The following is a 13,527-nucleotide window of genomic DNA, read 5'->3' on the forward strand; positions in this document are numbered from 1 at the left end:
CATGTGAGATACTGACTCTTATTTCAAAGCCACTTTTAATGATATAATTATTTGGAACGTATTGCTAAGAACCACGTTTGAATGGACCTCATTAAACTTAATGCAAGTCAGAGAGCAGAAACTTCACCATTAGCTTCACTAATTCTGTTAAAGAAACTTATCCCTTCACCAAGACATGAACTCGCCTAGTAATATGAGAGAGAGAGAGAGAGAGAGAGAGAGAGAGAGAGAGAGAGAGAGAGAGAGAGAGAGAGAGAGAGAGAGAGAGAGATGGATTGTAGCGTACCCTAAGAGAGCCATTTTACTGCAGAATTGGGCTTTCCTGAAGTATATTGCAATTAAGAATTTTTTTAGAGTTTAGTCTTAACATTATCATCGAAGACAGGCTATGTTATTTTGCAGTAAGCTAAGGGTTATTGAGGTATGATTTTTTATGTGGAGTTAATATAAAGAGAAAAAATTGATTACAAAAGTAGACATCTGATGTCGTTAAATTATATTTTTTGTTATTAGCTATGCTACAAACTAAGCTGAAAAAAACAGGATACTATAAGTCAAGGTTTATAACAGAGGAGATAACCCGGTGTGAAAAAGGAATAGAGAAGAAAGTGAACGAAACGTATATGAGAGTTAGTAAGGAAATTTCAAGTTATCAGTAATATAATAGATTTTAGCAACTAAAAGTTTTATGAACTATAGTTAGTTCAAATGTAAAAATAATAGGATAGAAGGTGGATGGGAGAGATCAATATCTTCTTTTTAAGGTATTGCTAAATTTGAGTAACTTCTCAAAAGTTTCCATACACTAATATCGAAAATTCTCGGAGGAGGCAGAATTTTTTTTTTTTTTTTTTTTTTTTTTTTTTTTTTTGACCAGTCATCTGCAACAGAAAACCTGAATTTGTGAGGAACACATGACTCGCTTCTCAGTCCAATTCTAACCTACCTATTTTTCAATACTGATCTGTTTCGCATGTCCCAAGAGGAATCCTTAATAGGAATTGATGAAAATTCTCATAAACTTGTTTTCTTGAAGAAGGAGCCAGAGAGAGAGAGAGAGAGAGAGAGAGAGAGAGAGAGAGAGAGAGAGAGAGAGAGAGAGATGTTGGCTAATATGTCTGCCAAAGCCTTAAGAAATATAAAGCCATAATCATTTTAAATTTTTAAGGGTAAAGTAATGAATGGAGATGTATAGATAACAAGAAGCTAAACAAAGATTTTCTTCTTGAAGCCAGTATACAGGAAGACAAGAAAAATTGTTTGAGGATTAAAAACATTTAAGAATATGTCAATTACGCTCCAAATTACCTTTAAGAGGAAATAAAAAAAGATATTTTAAGATGATATTATCTTATAACCAACTGAATATGACAACCGGAAAATATATGTCGAATACCACAGCAGTTTATTATGAAACGCTCGCTGTAAACGTTTTGATTAATAAATACTCCATAGAGACTATCTGGATAGAATGAGGAGCAATAATTCATTAAGGGAAATTTCCCTATTAATTCTTTTTCATTATCGTTTTCCCATTCTTATCTGATATACAGACTGTTTTTTACCCCGTTGTGTTTCATCTCTGTATAATCAGGAGAGTAAGTTAGTTTTTGAACGTATGGGATAGATAAAAAAATCCTTCCCTTTGACCTCTCATTATTACTATAATTATTTTGCATAAATAAGTAATTTGCTTCTTAATGGTATGCACTGCCACTCAAAATAACCCTTGAAATATATTACTCTGCATTCAGAGATAGAAACAATGAAATCTTTTTCGATTGAAATTCTTGAAACGAGGTTTCGAGAAATAAGTTTATAGTATTGCAACGTTTCACAGGTGTATGATTATTTTGCTTTGTGCAGACCGGCTTACTCGTGCATGAGGAATAAGGAATGCTTGACTAAATTTTACCCAGGAAGACGCAAAAAGCTGCTGAGTGATTTCTAGTCTTGTTATTTTCTTGATTTTCTTTTCATGTGACCTATGATATTATGCTAATAAATGATCGTTATTTTGATTACTCTACGTTTTATTTTTTTATTTTCCATCGGGCACATTTACCAAAGAGGAGACAGGTCAAATAATTATTACCGTTTCTGTTTGCTCTGTTTCATGGAAGGCTTTGGTTATTTTATGTGCGGAATGCGTTTGGTTATCTTAGTGACCACATAACTTGTTTAATTTCAGTTATCGAACGAACAAATTTCCCCCCCTAAAAGATTATCAACACCTTATAACTACTTGGATCTTTATGCCAGGCTGAACTAATAATCGTACGATTATTGTATTACTAGCATCTTTTCATTAAATTTCGCATTAGTCAATAACGGCGATAATTCTACGCCATTTTCCAGAATCTGGGTTTGCCTCCTAATGTTTCATGATCGTCATCTTAACCCTTTCACTGCCATTGGTAACTCGGTCAAACTCCTATAAAGGGAAACATCTTGTAAATTTCACAAGGTCCGGGCAATCTGCGCGCGCACGCTCGCACCCAAACATATCAAGCTGGCATTCATTAGAAAGGTCTTAATAAACTTTCCACTAAATAGAAGCTTAGTTTGTATGGTCTTTGAAGATTTTTCTAAATCAGAAGTTTTGTTGAATTCAACACTGACAGTGAAAGGGCTAATCAAGCACAGCCTTTTCAAGATGGGGTCTTATTTTTCAGACCTGTTTTTAATCCATGAAACATCAATGTCTTTAAACTATGAGTGATTAACTTTTACTTCCCTTGAATTTTCCAGTCAAAATAACATTCCGAAGTTTGCTTAAGAAAGGTGACGAGTTGTTTTTATAATTTCCTAATTGTACCGATTTAAAAAGATCAATGGTTTGGAAAATTGATACTTGGAAATCATATTTTGAAGCTTTACCGTCAGTAATTTTCCTGAAAAGGGCAACTTCGTAAAGGTAATGGCTGCAAATGCCTCCTTGAAACCCTCATTGCTTTGAAGTAAATCATTCAATACATACTGATAGGATTTCAATTCGCTGTAAGGTGCGGCATGTGCTTGTTATCAGGACGACGCAGGCGAAATGCTATTCCAGTAAGTTTCTCGTATGATTATTTTTTTGGAAAGAAAATAGACTATGAACGATTTATATTTGTTACCTTACGGTAATATTAAACAGTCAATATTTTAACACAATCCTCAGGAGTGGGCCAAAAATGTGATTGTTTAAACGATCAATATTTTAACACAATCCTCCGAAGTGTGCCAAAAATGTGATTGTCTAAACGATCAATATTTTAACATAATTCTCAGAAGTGTACCAAAAATATGATTGTCTAAACGATCAATATTTCAACACAATTCTCAGAAGTGTGCCAAAAATGTGATTGTCTAAACAATCAATATTTTAACACAATACTCCGAAGTGTGCCAAAAATGTGATTGTCTAAACAGTTAATATTTTAACATAATTCTCAGAAGTGTGCCAAAAATGTGACTGTCTAAACGATCAATATTTTAACACAATCCTCTGAAGTATGCCAAAAATGTGATTGTCCACTCTAAACGGTCAATATTTTAACATAATTCTCAGAAGTGTGCCAAAAATATGATTATCTAAACCAGGGGTGGCCAACCTATGGCGCATGCGCCAACAGTGGCGCATTGCACGATTATGAGTGGCGCACTAAACCCCAGAGATAATAAAAAAAAAGAACATGCCTGCTCATAAATAAAAGAAATAATAATAATAATAATGATTATAATGATTTAAAAAAAAAAAGTACAATGAGAATTTAAGTAACTTATAACTAGAACTGAGTTTTACAGAGATTTGTTCTAATCTAAAACAGAAATAATTTTCATTTGATTTTATTGTTCCGTGTGCATCTATTAGTCATCTTCTTTAAACAATAATGCGTCATCATTATATACCTGAAGTGAATTACCCTAAAATGTTGCTTGAACACTCAAACAGCATTCAATTGTTGCTTAAAAATGTATATTTCAAATATACTGCAGTTAATAACCGCGACATTTGTACATAAATGTGCACGCATTATACTTTTCTGGCGTTGAATCGTCAAGCAATAGCACTGATTGCCATGTGGAAAAATAAAAAAAATTACGAGCCAGTTTAGAGTTGACGCTTGGAGTGTTATCCCGATGGACTCATAATTCAGGGTATGTGAATAACTGAACTTATGCATTTTCGAAACTTACAAATATTGTTTTATCTGATGAACTATATATTTTCAAGCACTTTAGGCGTCATCGTTTGTATATCATCATGTCTATTTTTTATGTATTGTATATGAGCCTTTTCTGCTCAGTTTGTGGTGATAATAATAATAATCATTATATTTTCATGAGGTTTCCCCCCTCCCCTCTCTCTCTCTCTCTGTTTCTCGCCAAATTATTTGTTCTCGATCCGATGATTTATGAAGAAATCATCTCTTTTTGAACATTCAATAAGTTTAATCTTTTTTTTTTTTTTTTTTTTTTTTTTTTTTTTTTTTTTTTTTGGTAGGTGGTTTCCCCATCACAGTGAAAAAGAACATGAGCAAAAGAAAGGCAGAAAGTGATAGCAAACGTCAGTTTAATGAAATGTGGGAAAATTAATTTTTATCCATTGCGAGTCCTTCAGGAAAACCAATGCGTATTGTTTGTGAAAGCACTCTCTCAGATAACAGAAGACACGATCTTAGCAGGCACTATAAGAAACACAAAGTTAAAATAGAAGATAAACAAAAGTTATTACCTGGCTCTGTGTTACGGAAAGAATATGTGGTCAAGAAAAAAGAGGATATGGAAAAGAGGATAAATCTCCTTGTTAAGAGAGGTTGTGAAAGTCTGGCAATGCTCGAAGCATCCTACGAAATTGCTTTTGTGTTGGTTAAAAAACATAAGCCTTTCTCTGATGGTGAAGATATTGATAAACCCTGTCTCCCAAAATTTTCAAAATATGTTGCCTATAAAAGTATTGAAAGAAAGGTAAACGAAATAGCTCCTTCAAAGCAGACAATTACAAGACGCATTAAGGAACTTTCTCGTGTTGTATCTGAGCAACTGAAGGACCGTGTCCATGCATGCTCTTTCTTTTCATTAGCCTTGGACGAATCTGCTGTGTGATGAAAAGTGGATATTTGATTTAGTAGTTTTAGTTGACATTACCAGTCATCTCAATGACCTAAATTCAAAACTGCAGGGCAAAGATGAATTGTTTCCTAGTTTAGTAAATGATATCAGTGCATTCAAAATGAAGTTAAAACTGTTTATCTCTCAGCTAGAAAACAAGGAGTTGAGCGAATTTCTACATTTAAAGGAACAAAGTGAATACAGAATACTTTGAAAAAACCATATTACTGCAAGAGGCCATTGATAGTCGTTTTAGTGATTTTGCTGAAAAAGATAGCATGCTTGCATTTATAAATCCCTTTTCACTTACTGAAAATAACATTCTGAAGATGCCTAGTAATATACAGATGGAACTTATTGATCTAAGAGCAAATTCAGTACTGAAGAGTAAATTTAATGAACTGCCCTCACTCCCAAGTGCATCTGAAAGGCTTAATTTTTGGCGATCATTACCAGGTGAACATTTTCCAGAACTGAGAAAATTTGCCCAAAGTTATACCTGTCGCTTTGAAATAACATACAGATGCCAGCAAGCTTTTTCATCCATGAAAACGATCAAGAACAAACTGAGGTCGCGACTATCCGATTCAAATCTGAACCGTCTTGCTCTCAGTTACTAATTTAACTCCTAATATTACAGATTTGGTGAAAGCAAAGCAAAGCAAAAGTCTCTTTAAACCTAGTTATGTTTATTTTTCCTGCATGTGAAATTACTTTTTTTTTTTAAACTGCCAATTATGTTCATATATTTTTAATAGTACTTTCAGTAAAAACTAATGAATATTATAAATGCAAATTCAAATTGTCAATACAGTTTACTTTGTATTTATTTTAAATCCTTTCCATTACAACTGCTACATCTGTCCACACTAATATATATATATATATATATATATATATATATATATATATATATATATATATATATATATATATATATATATATATATATATATCTAAATATATAGAGGTGTGTGTATATATATACATATATATATATATATATATATATATATATATATATATATATATATATATATATATATATATATATATATATATATTATATATATAATGATTATATATATATAAATGAAAAATAATATTGCCATACTTAAGGGATGTGGCGCATCTGAATTAGAAGTGAAAAAATTTGGTGCATGGGAAACGAAAGGTTGGCCACCCCTGATCTAAACGATCAATATTTTAACATAATTCTCAGAAGTGTGCCAAAAATGTGATTGTCTAAACGATCAATATTTTTACACATTTCTCAGAAGTGTGCCAAAAATGTGATTGTCTAAACGATCAATATTTTGACACAATTCTCAGAAGTGTGCCAAAAATGTGATTGTCTAAACGATCAATATTTTAACACAATCCTCTGAAATATGCCAAAAATGTGATTGTCTACTCTAAACGGTCAATATTTTAACATAATTCTCAGAAGTGTGCCAAAAATATGATTGTCTAAACGGTCAATATTTTAACATAATTCTCAGAAGTGTGCCAAAAATGTGATTGTCTAAACCAGGGGTGCACAACCTTTTGAGCTACTCGGGCCACATCATCAAACATATATCTCGTCGAGGGCCACTAGACTAGATTTTACATGAAATGATAAATAGTTTGTAGAATGTTTAAAGATAAAAAAAACACAGTTGCTCACCTGTTTTGTTTTAATGAGATTTTTGACACTGAGATTCATGTACAAGTTTTTTTATGTTTGGATGGAAATTTGTGGTTGCCAGTCTTAAAACAGAGTGCAGATTTTGATCACTTAGCCTGCTATGAATATTTGACTTGGTATGGTTGAGCAGACTAAATGTTTGTTCACATATGTAGGTAGAGCCAAATGAGCTTGCATAAATAGCAGCTTTGTTTCTCAAATAAGGAAACTGATCTTTGGCCAAGCAATTATAAAAGTTGAGCAAGTCCCCTTCTTTATACTTGGTACGAAGGCTGTCATTATTCTGAAGATCAATCAGTTCGAGTTGTGCTTCGAATTCTAATTCATCAGGAGATACAGAAAAGGGGTTGCTGAACAACTTCAAATCATTGACTTCTTTCTTTAGGTCCTCAAATCGGCTCTCAAAGGCCTCCAAAAGTTTTCCTAATTTTGCTGCATAATATTCATTTCTATTGCATACTTTGTGTTTCTCACACATAAGTTTGTAATTTGGGAAGTGTCCTAACTCTCCTTTAACTATCTGTAACTGAAACAATTTTAGTTTTTGCTCGAAAGCTGTCACATAATTGGCTAGCTGAGAAATAGGTTGGTTATTCCCCTGAAGTTTATGATTCAAGTTATTTAAATGACTTGTGAGATCTACAAGAAATGACAAATCACAAAGCCAGTCAGCATTTGTAAGTTCTGGTACCATCTTATTCTTTTCATTAAGAAACATCTCAATTTCATCCAGAAGAATGATAAATCTTTTCAGCGTATTTCCCCTGCTTAACCACCTTACTTGAGTGAAAAACACTAAATCGCCATATTCTGCTTCAATTTCATCAAGAAACTGCTTGAATTGCCGGTGATGCAAAGCTGAGCGTGACTTGATAAAATTGACTGTAGAAACTACAACTTTCATTACATGATCAAAGTCCAGTTCTTTTCCACACAAATTCTGTTGATGTATTATGCAATGAAATTGTTTCAGTTCATATTTTCGCTCTCCAAGGTGTTTAATCAATAGCTGCACCAATCCATTCTGCTTGCCTATCATTGCTGGAGCCCCATCAGTTGATATTCCTACTAACTTGTCCAAATCTAACTCAATTACTGAAATTTGTTCTAAAAGTACAATAAGTAAATCACTACCAGTTGTCTGCCCCTTCAATGAACTGAGCCCTACGAGTTCCTCATGAATAGAAAAGTCCTCTGTCACACCACGTACAAATATAAGTAGCTGAGCCGTAGATGTAACATTAGTAGATTCATCAGTGGCTAGGGAGAAGTACACAAATTGTTTACTTTTCTCCTTCAACTGGTCTACTATATCACCCGACAAATCAACAATACGACGTTACACTCTCATACGATTCAAACTGATATTCTCAAACTTTTTCAAAACCTCTGGAGAAAGTTTTTGAGCAGCAAGCAGAATACACTTTTTAATGAAATCCCCCTCTGAAAATGCCTTGGAATGTTTAGCAATCAGGTTTGCAATTTCATAACTCACTTCTGTTAGCCTACGTCCTGTGCCTCTTTATTATTCTGAATAAACATATTTTTCTGCACATGAAAACCTTGCATTAGTTATTTAATTTTCTGCTTTCTTAGTTCACCAACAAATTTTTCATAAGGCTTGTGCTTTGTCAGATAATGCCTTTGCAAATTGTATTCCTTACAAACGGCCACACTATTCTGGCATATCAAGCAAATGATTTTTTTTCACTGTTTTCCACAAAGAAATATTTATCTGTCCATATTTCTTGAAATTTTCTATGTTCATCTTCAAGCTTTCTTTTTCGACTTGAGTTTTTGTCCACAGAAGTACCAGAAGCCATAGTAGCTAAGCAAAATTAATCTGAAAACACTACAATGATAAATGCCTGGCCTTGTTGCAATATCTCCTATTTTAGACTGCAAAGAAACTATCGGAGCTCAGACAAATTGGCTAACTTGGAAGGTTGCCAAATAATCATTTTACAAACTTTTTAAACTGGAATTTAGATGTATTAGGAAACTATAATTATGAATGTAAAATACAATAAAAAAAGAAAAACAAGAAAAACAAAAACAGGTTTTGCATCTGTTTAAAAAGAGAATAGTATTCAAAATTATGATAAATATTAATTTAGATATAACTTCAGGTGGTTACCTTCCCTTCACAACAACGAGGTTACTCCCGTCTAGACAATGTTCACAAACAGCCATACGCGTTCACCTCTTGTCTCGACTGCTTTCGTGCTCGAGGATGGTGATGAAATTATGAATTTAGTGAATGAACTGATTATAGATAACGAGATAATTCAACAATAACAAGAAAACACAAAGAATAATACATATATATATATATATATATATATATATATATATATATATATATATATATATATATATATATATATATATATATATATATATATATATATATATATATATATATATATATATATATATATATATATATATATATATATATATGCACAGACACATATACATACATACATACATATGTATGTGTGTGTGTGTGTGTGTGTGTTATATAGCACATTTTTACTATTTGTAATTATATCATAAGACGGAGTAATATGTTTATATTTATTATTTTCTTTTACTGTACAGAGAGTGATACATTGTGTTTTCTATGATAACTTCGAGGGCCGCCATGTGCTTCACTGGGGGCCGCATGCGGCCCGCGGGCCGCCGGTTGTGCACCATTGGTCTAAACGATCAATATTTTAACACAATCCTCTGAAGTATGCCAAAAATGTGATTGTCTACTCTAAACGGTCAATATTTTAACATAATTCTCAGAAGTGTGCCAAAAATATGATTGTCTAAACGATCAATTTTTAAATATTTAACTTAGCCGGTGAATATATAATAGCTGACGTCTCCGGCGGCTCGACAGAAAAACACAAAAACTCGCGAGCGATCGCTATTAAGGTTGCGGGTGTGCCCACCAGCGCCAACTATCGGCCAGATACCGCATATACATGTAAACTGCTCCAGTTCTTCTCTGTCGGTCTTGTCGACAAGTTGATTCCATTACTCGCTGTTAACCTGGAGTTTTTCGTCAGTCTTGGTGAAGTACTTCTTTTTGGATTTGAGCTTTCGCAGTGCAGGTGTTTTTATCTTCAATTTAAACTCTTGAACTCTTTTTTGGATAGATTTAATTGTTGATTACTTTGGATTGTTTTTTGGACTTTCTTTGACTTTTCAAAATGGTTGACCCTTCTCCAATTCCTAAATTTCGTAAAGGTAATGCTAGGGATTGTAACAAACGTCTTCCAAAGGCCTCTCTCGACCCACATACTGTGTGTTCTAATTGTCGGGGTAAAACCTGTCAATTAGGAGATCGGTGTGATGAGTGCGTGGTACTTTCGGAATTCGACTGGCTAGAGTTTGATAAGTATTCTCGTAAGCTAGAGAGAGATAGGGTGAGGAGAAGTTCCTCTAGATCATTAGAATTTTCCTCCTCCCATGCCCCTGAACCTAATCCTTCCCCAGTAGTAGTTGTGCCTGAACCTTCTTCTAGCACTCATGAACCATCAATGCGGGATATGTTACGTGCCATTCAAGCTTTGGGCAAGAGAGTTGAATCTTTAGCTACGGACCGTAATCAACTCATGGCGGATGTAAAAGAGTTAAAGTGTCAGAGTGCCACATTAGAAAATCGTGGGGATAAAGTGATTAGTGCGCAAAGTGTTATCAGTGTTGCGACCGAGGGTTCGTCTGTTCGTGCCTGTCGTCCGCCTAGTCCGAGACCTCTTGCAAGCTCCCATGCACCAGGGAGAAGTAATGTCGTAGGACTTATGGATTCGAGAGGCTTTAACCAACGAACAGACGTTCCCTCTATGGTTTCGGGCGTGTCTCGTCAAGACCGCCCCTACCATAAGACGAGCGAGGCGATTTTCTCCTCGTCATCCGAAGGCTTCTCGCGTAAGAAACCGTGGCGCAAGGTTTCGAGACCCTTAAAGCGGAAGTCAGTCCCTTCAGGACAGGTCCAGCATCCTGGTTGTTGCCATTGGGACAGCTCTGACCCTGTGCAGTCATCGGAAGACTGCTCGCCGCCTAAACAGAAGCGTAACACAGGCTCCGAGAGTCTTAGTGTAGGCAATGTTTTGCAGTCACAGACGTTACCCTCGTCTCGAACCGCACCCACTCCCGTTGATCCTAAATGGGTTGTACTGCAAGATATGCAGAATAAGCTGGCCTCTCTTATGGAGGAGTATACTGCTGAGCAGGTTCACGATGATCCTCGCCGTTTAGCTGATCGAGATCCTGGCCGTCAGCCGCCCAAACGAGCCGTTGCTCGTCCTGTTGACGTTGACGTTACAAAGTCACGTCAGTCACGTGACGTAGAGCCTCACTCGATGCAGTCCCGTGTTGACTTTCAGCCGCTTGTGGACGTTCAGCCGCTGCCGCATGCTCGTGTTGACGTTCAGGACGTTCGCCAACCAGCTAACTTGACTTGTTTTGACGTTGAGCGTCAAGCACCGCAGTCAAGAGTTGTTTTGACTGCTCAATCTAGGCAGTCAAGGCAGTCTCGAGTTGACGTCGAGCGTCCTCCCGCTCCTGTTGTTGTTGCCAGTCAGTCCGTTAAGCAGTTACATGACGTAGCGTCCTGGACTGCTACTGATGCTCCTGTGCGTGTGGACTGCTTGTCAAGCATTGCCACCAAGGCAGGTCTCTCCCTTGCTTGAGACTCATCAGTTGTCGGACGAGGTTCCTTCAGATGAGGACGTTGCTGACCCTCATCCTCATGATAATCCTTTGGACGTTTTGTCAGATGTAGAAGAACCTAAGGCTGTTCAACCTTCGATGGACTTTAAGAAAATCATGATGATTTTCAAGGATCTTTTTCCAGATCATTTTGTTGCTGTTGCTCCTCGTTCGCCTCCGTCTGAGTTTGCTCTAGGCTTAGCTGCTACCAAGCCTGCCTTTACTAAGCTAGTGCTTTCTCGCTCTTCTAAGAGGGCTTTACGTCTTCTAGGCGACTGGTTGGATACCAGGAGGAGTTTGGGGAAGACGGCCTTTGCCTTCCCTCCTTTTAAGCTTGCTTCTCGATCTAGCGTCTGGTATGACACAGGAGAAATTCTCGGCTTGGGAGTCCCTGCCTCTGCCCAGGGTGACTTCTCAAGCCTCGTAGACTCTCCCCGTCGCCTGGCCATGAGACGCTCGAAGATTTGTTGGACCTCCTCGGACCTTGACCATCTACTTAAAGGCGTATACAGGGCCTTTGAAGTTTTTAACTTTCTTGATTGGTCTTTAGGGGCATTAAGTAGGAAGATCTCGTCTGCTGACCAAGATGTATCCTTACTTATCATGTCCTGTATGGACAAAGCCATCCGCGATGGCTCCAATGAGCTCGCCTCCACCTTTACGTCGGGAGTCTTGAAGAAGAGAGAAACCCTTTGCTCTTTCCTTTCAGCAGGAGTTACTCCCTGTCAGGGATCGGAACTGCTCTTTGCTCCCTTATCGGCTGCCTTGTTTCCAGAACAGCTGATTAAGGACATAGCTGCTTCGCTTGTGCAGAAGGACACTCATGACCTGATGGCGTCCTCTGCTCGCAAGGGTACTCCTTCTTCATCCTTTGTAAGACCCAGAATCGAGACTCCTGCGTCTAGATTTATCCCGCCCTTTCGTGGCAGAGCTCCCAGCAGGGGAGGCTCTCGTGCCGAGGGAAAGAGAGGTAAGAAGAGAGGAGCCAAGTCCTCCCGTGGCAGAGTCTGACTGCCCACGGTCTCAGACAGCTGTAGGGGCCAGATTGAACAGCTTCTGGCAGGCCTGGGAGAAGAGGGGTGCAAACCAAGAGTCTGTTCTGTTGCTCAAAGAAGGGTACAAAATACCGTTTGTACGCAAACCTCCTCTAGTAACAACTCCCATAGACCTCTCTCCCAGGTATCGAGAGGAGTCAAAGAGACAAGCTCTACATCAAGAAGTGTCTCTGTTGCTAGAGAAGGGAGCGGTGGTGAAAGTCTCGGACCTTCAATCACCGGAGTTTTACAACCGTCTCTTCCTAGTCCCAAAGCATTCAGGAGGTTGGAGGCCAGTGCTAGACGTCAGTGCACTCAACATTTTTGTTACCAAAACAAAATTCACGATGGAGACCACGAAGTCCGTCCTAGCAGCGGTCAGAGAGGGAGACTGGATGGTCTCTCTCGACCTGCGAGATGCGTACTTCCACATTCCTATACACCCGGATTCCCAACCGTTTCTGAGGTTTGTTTACAGGAATGTGGTGTACCAGTTTCGAGCACTGTGCTTCGGCCTCAGTCCTGTTCCTCTCGTGTTTACGAAGCTCATGAGGAATGTGGCAAAATTCCTTCGTCTATCGGGAATCCGAGCCTCCCTGTACTTGGACGACTGGCTTCTCAGAGCATAGTCCAGTCATCGCTGTCTGCAGGATCTACATTGGACATTGGGTCTGGCCAAGGAGTTGGGACTTTTGGTCAACTTAGAAAAGTCCCAACTGATCCCATCCCAGACTATTCTATATTTGGGGATGGAGATTCGCAGTCTAGTTTTTCGGGCTTTTCCGTCTGCCACTCAAATAGAACAAGCCCTGCTCAAAGTCCAACTAATGCTGAAAAGAGAACGTTGTTCAGTAAGGAGTTGGATGAGTCTCGTAGGGACTCTCTCATCCCTGGAGCAGTTTGTCTCGCTAGGGAGACTGCACCTTCGGCCTCTCCAGTTCCATTTAGCCTCTCACTGGAACAAGGGCAAGACTTTAGAAACGGTATCAATCACGGTCT

The 13,527-nt window shown here is 37.5% G+C and overlaps 1 protein-coding gene across 1 annotated transcript in view; it reads right to left on the reverse strand.

The window, feature by feature from the left end:
* LOC137649451 (KRAB-A domain-containing protein 2-like) overlaps positions 1 to 9,487 on the reverse strand; it is a 14,590-nt gene extending 5,103 nt beyond the window's left edge. Inside the window, exon 1 of the mRNA XM_068382435.1 lies at positions 9,390 to 9,487. Coding sequence (XP_068238536.1) covers positions 9,390 to 9,487 — 98 coding nt within the window. The remainder of the gene's footprint in view (positions 1 to 9,389) is intronic.
* Between the last annotated feature and the right edge of the window lie 4,040 nt (positions 9,488 to 13,527).

Source organism: Palaemon carinicauda, chromosome 11, assembly GCF_036898095.1.
Source record: "Palaemon carinicauda isolate YSFRI2023 chromosome 11, ASM3689809v2, whole genome shotgun sequence".
Lineage (NCBI taxonomy): Eukaryota > Metazoa > Arthropoda > Malacostraca > Decapoda > Palaemonidae > Palaemon > Palaemon carinicauda.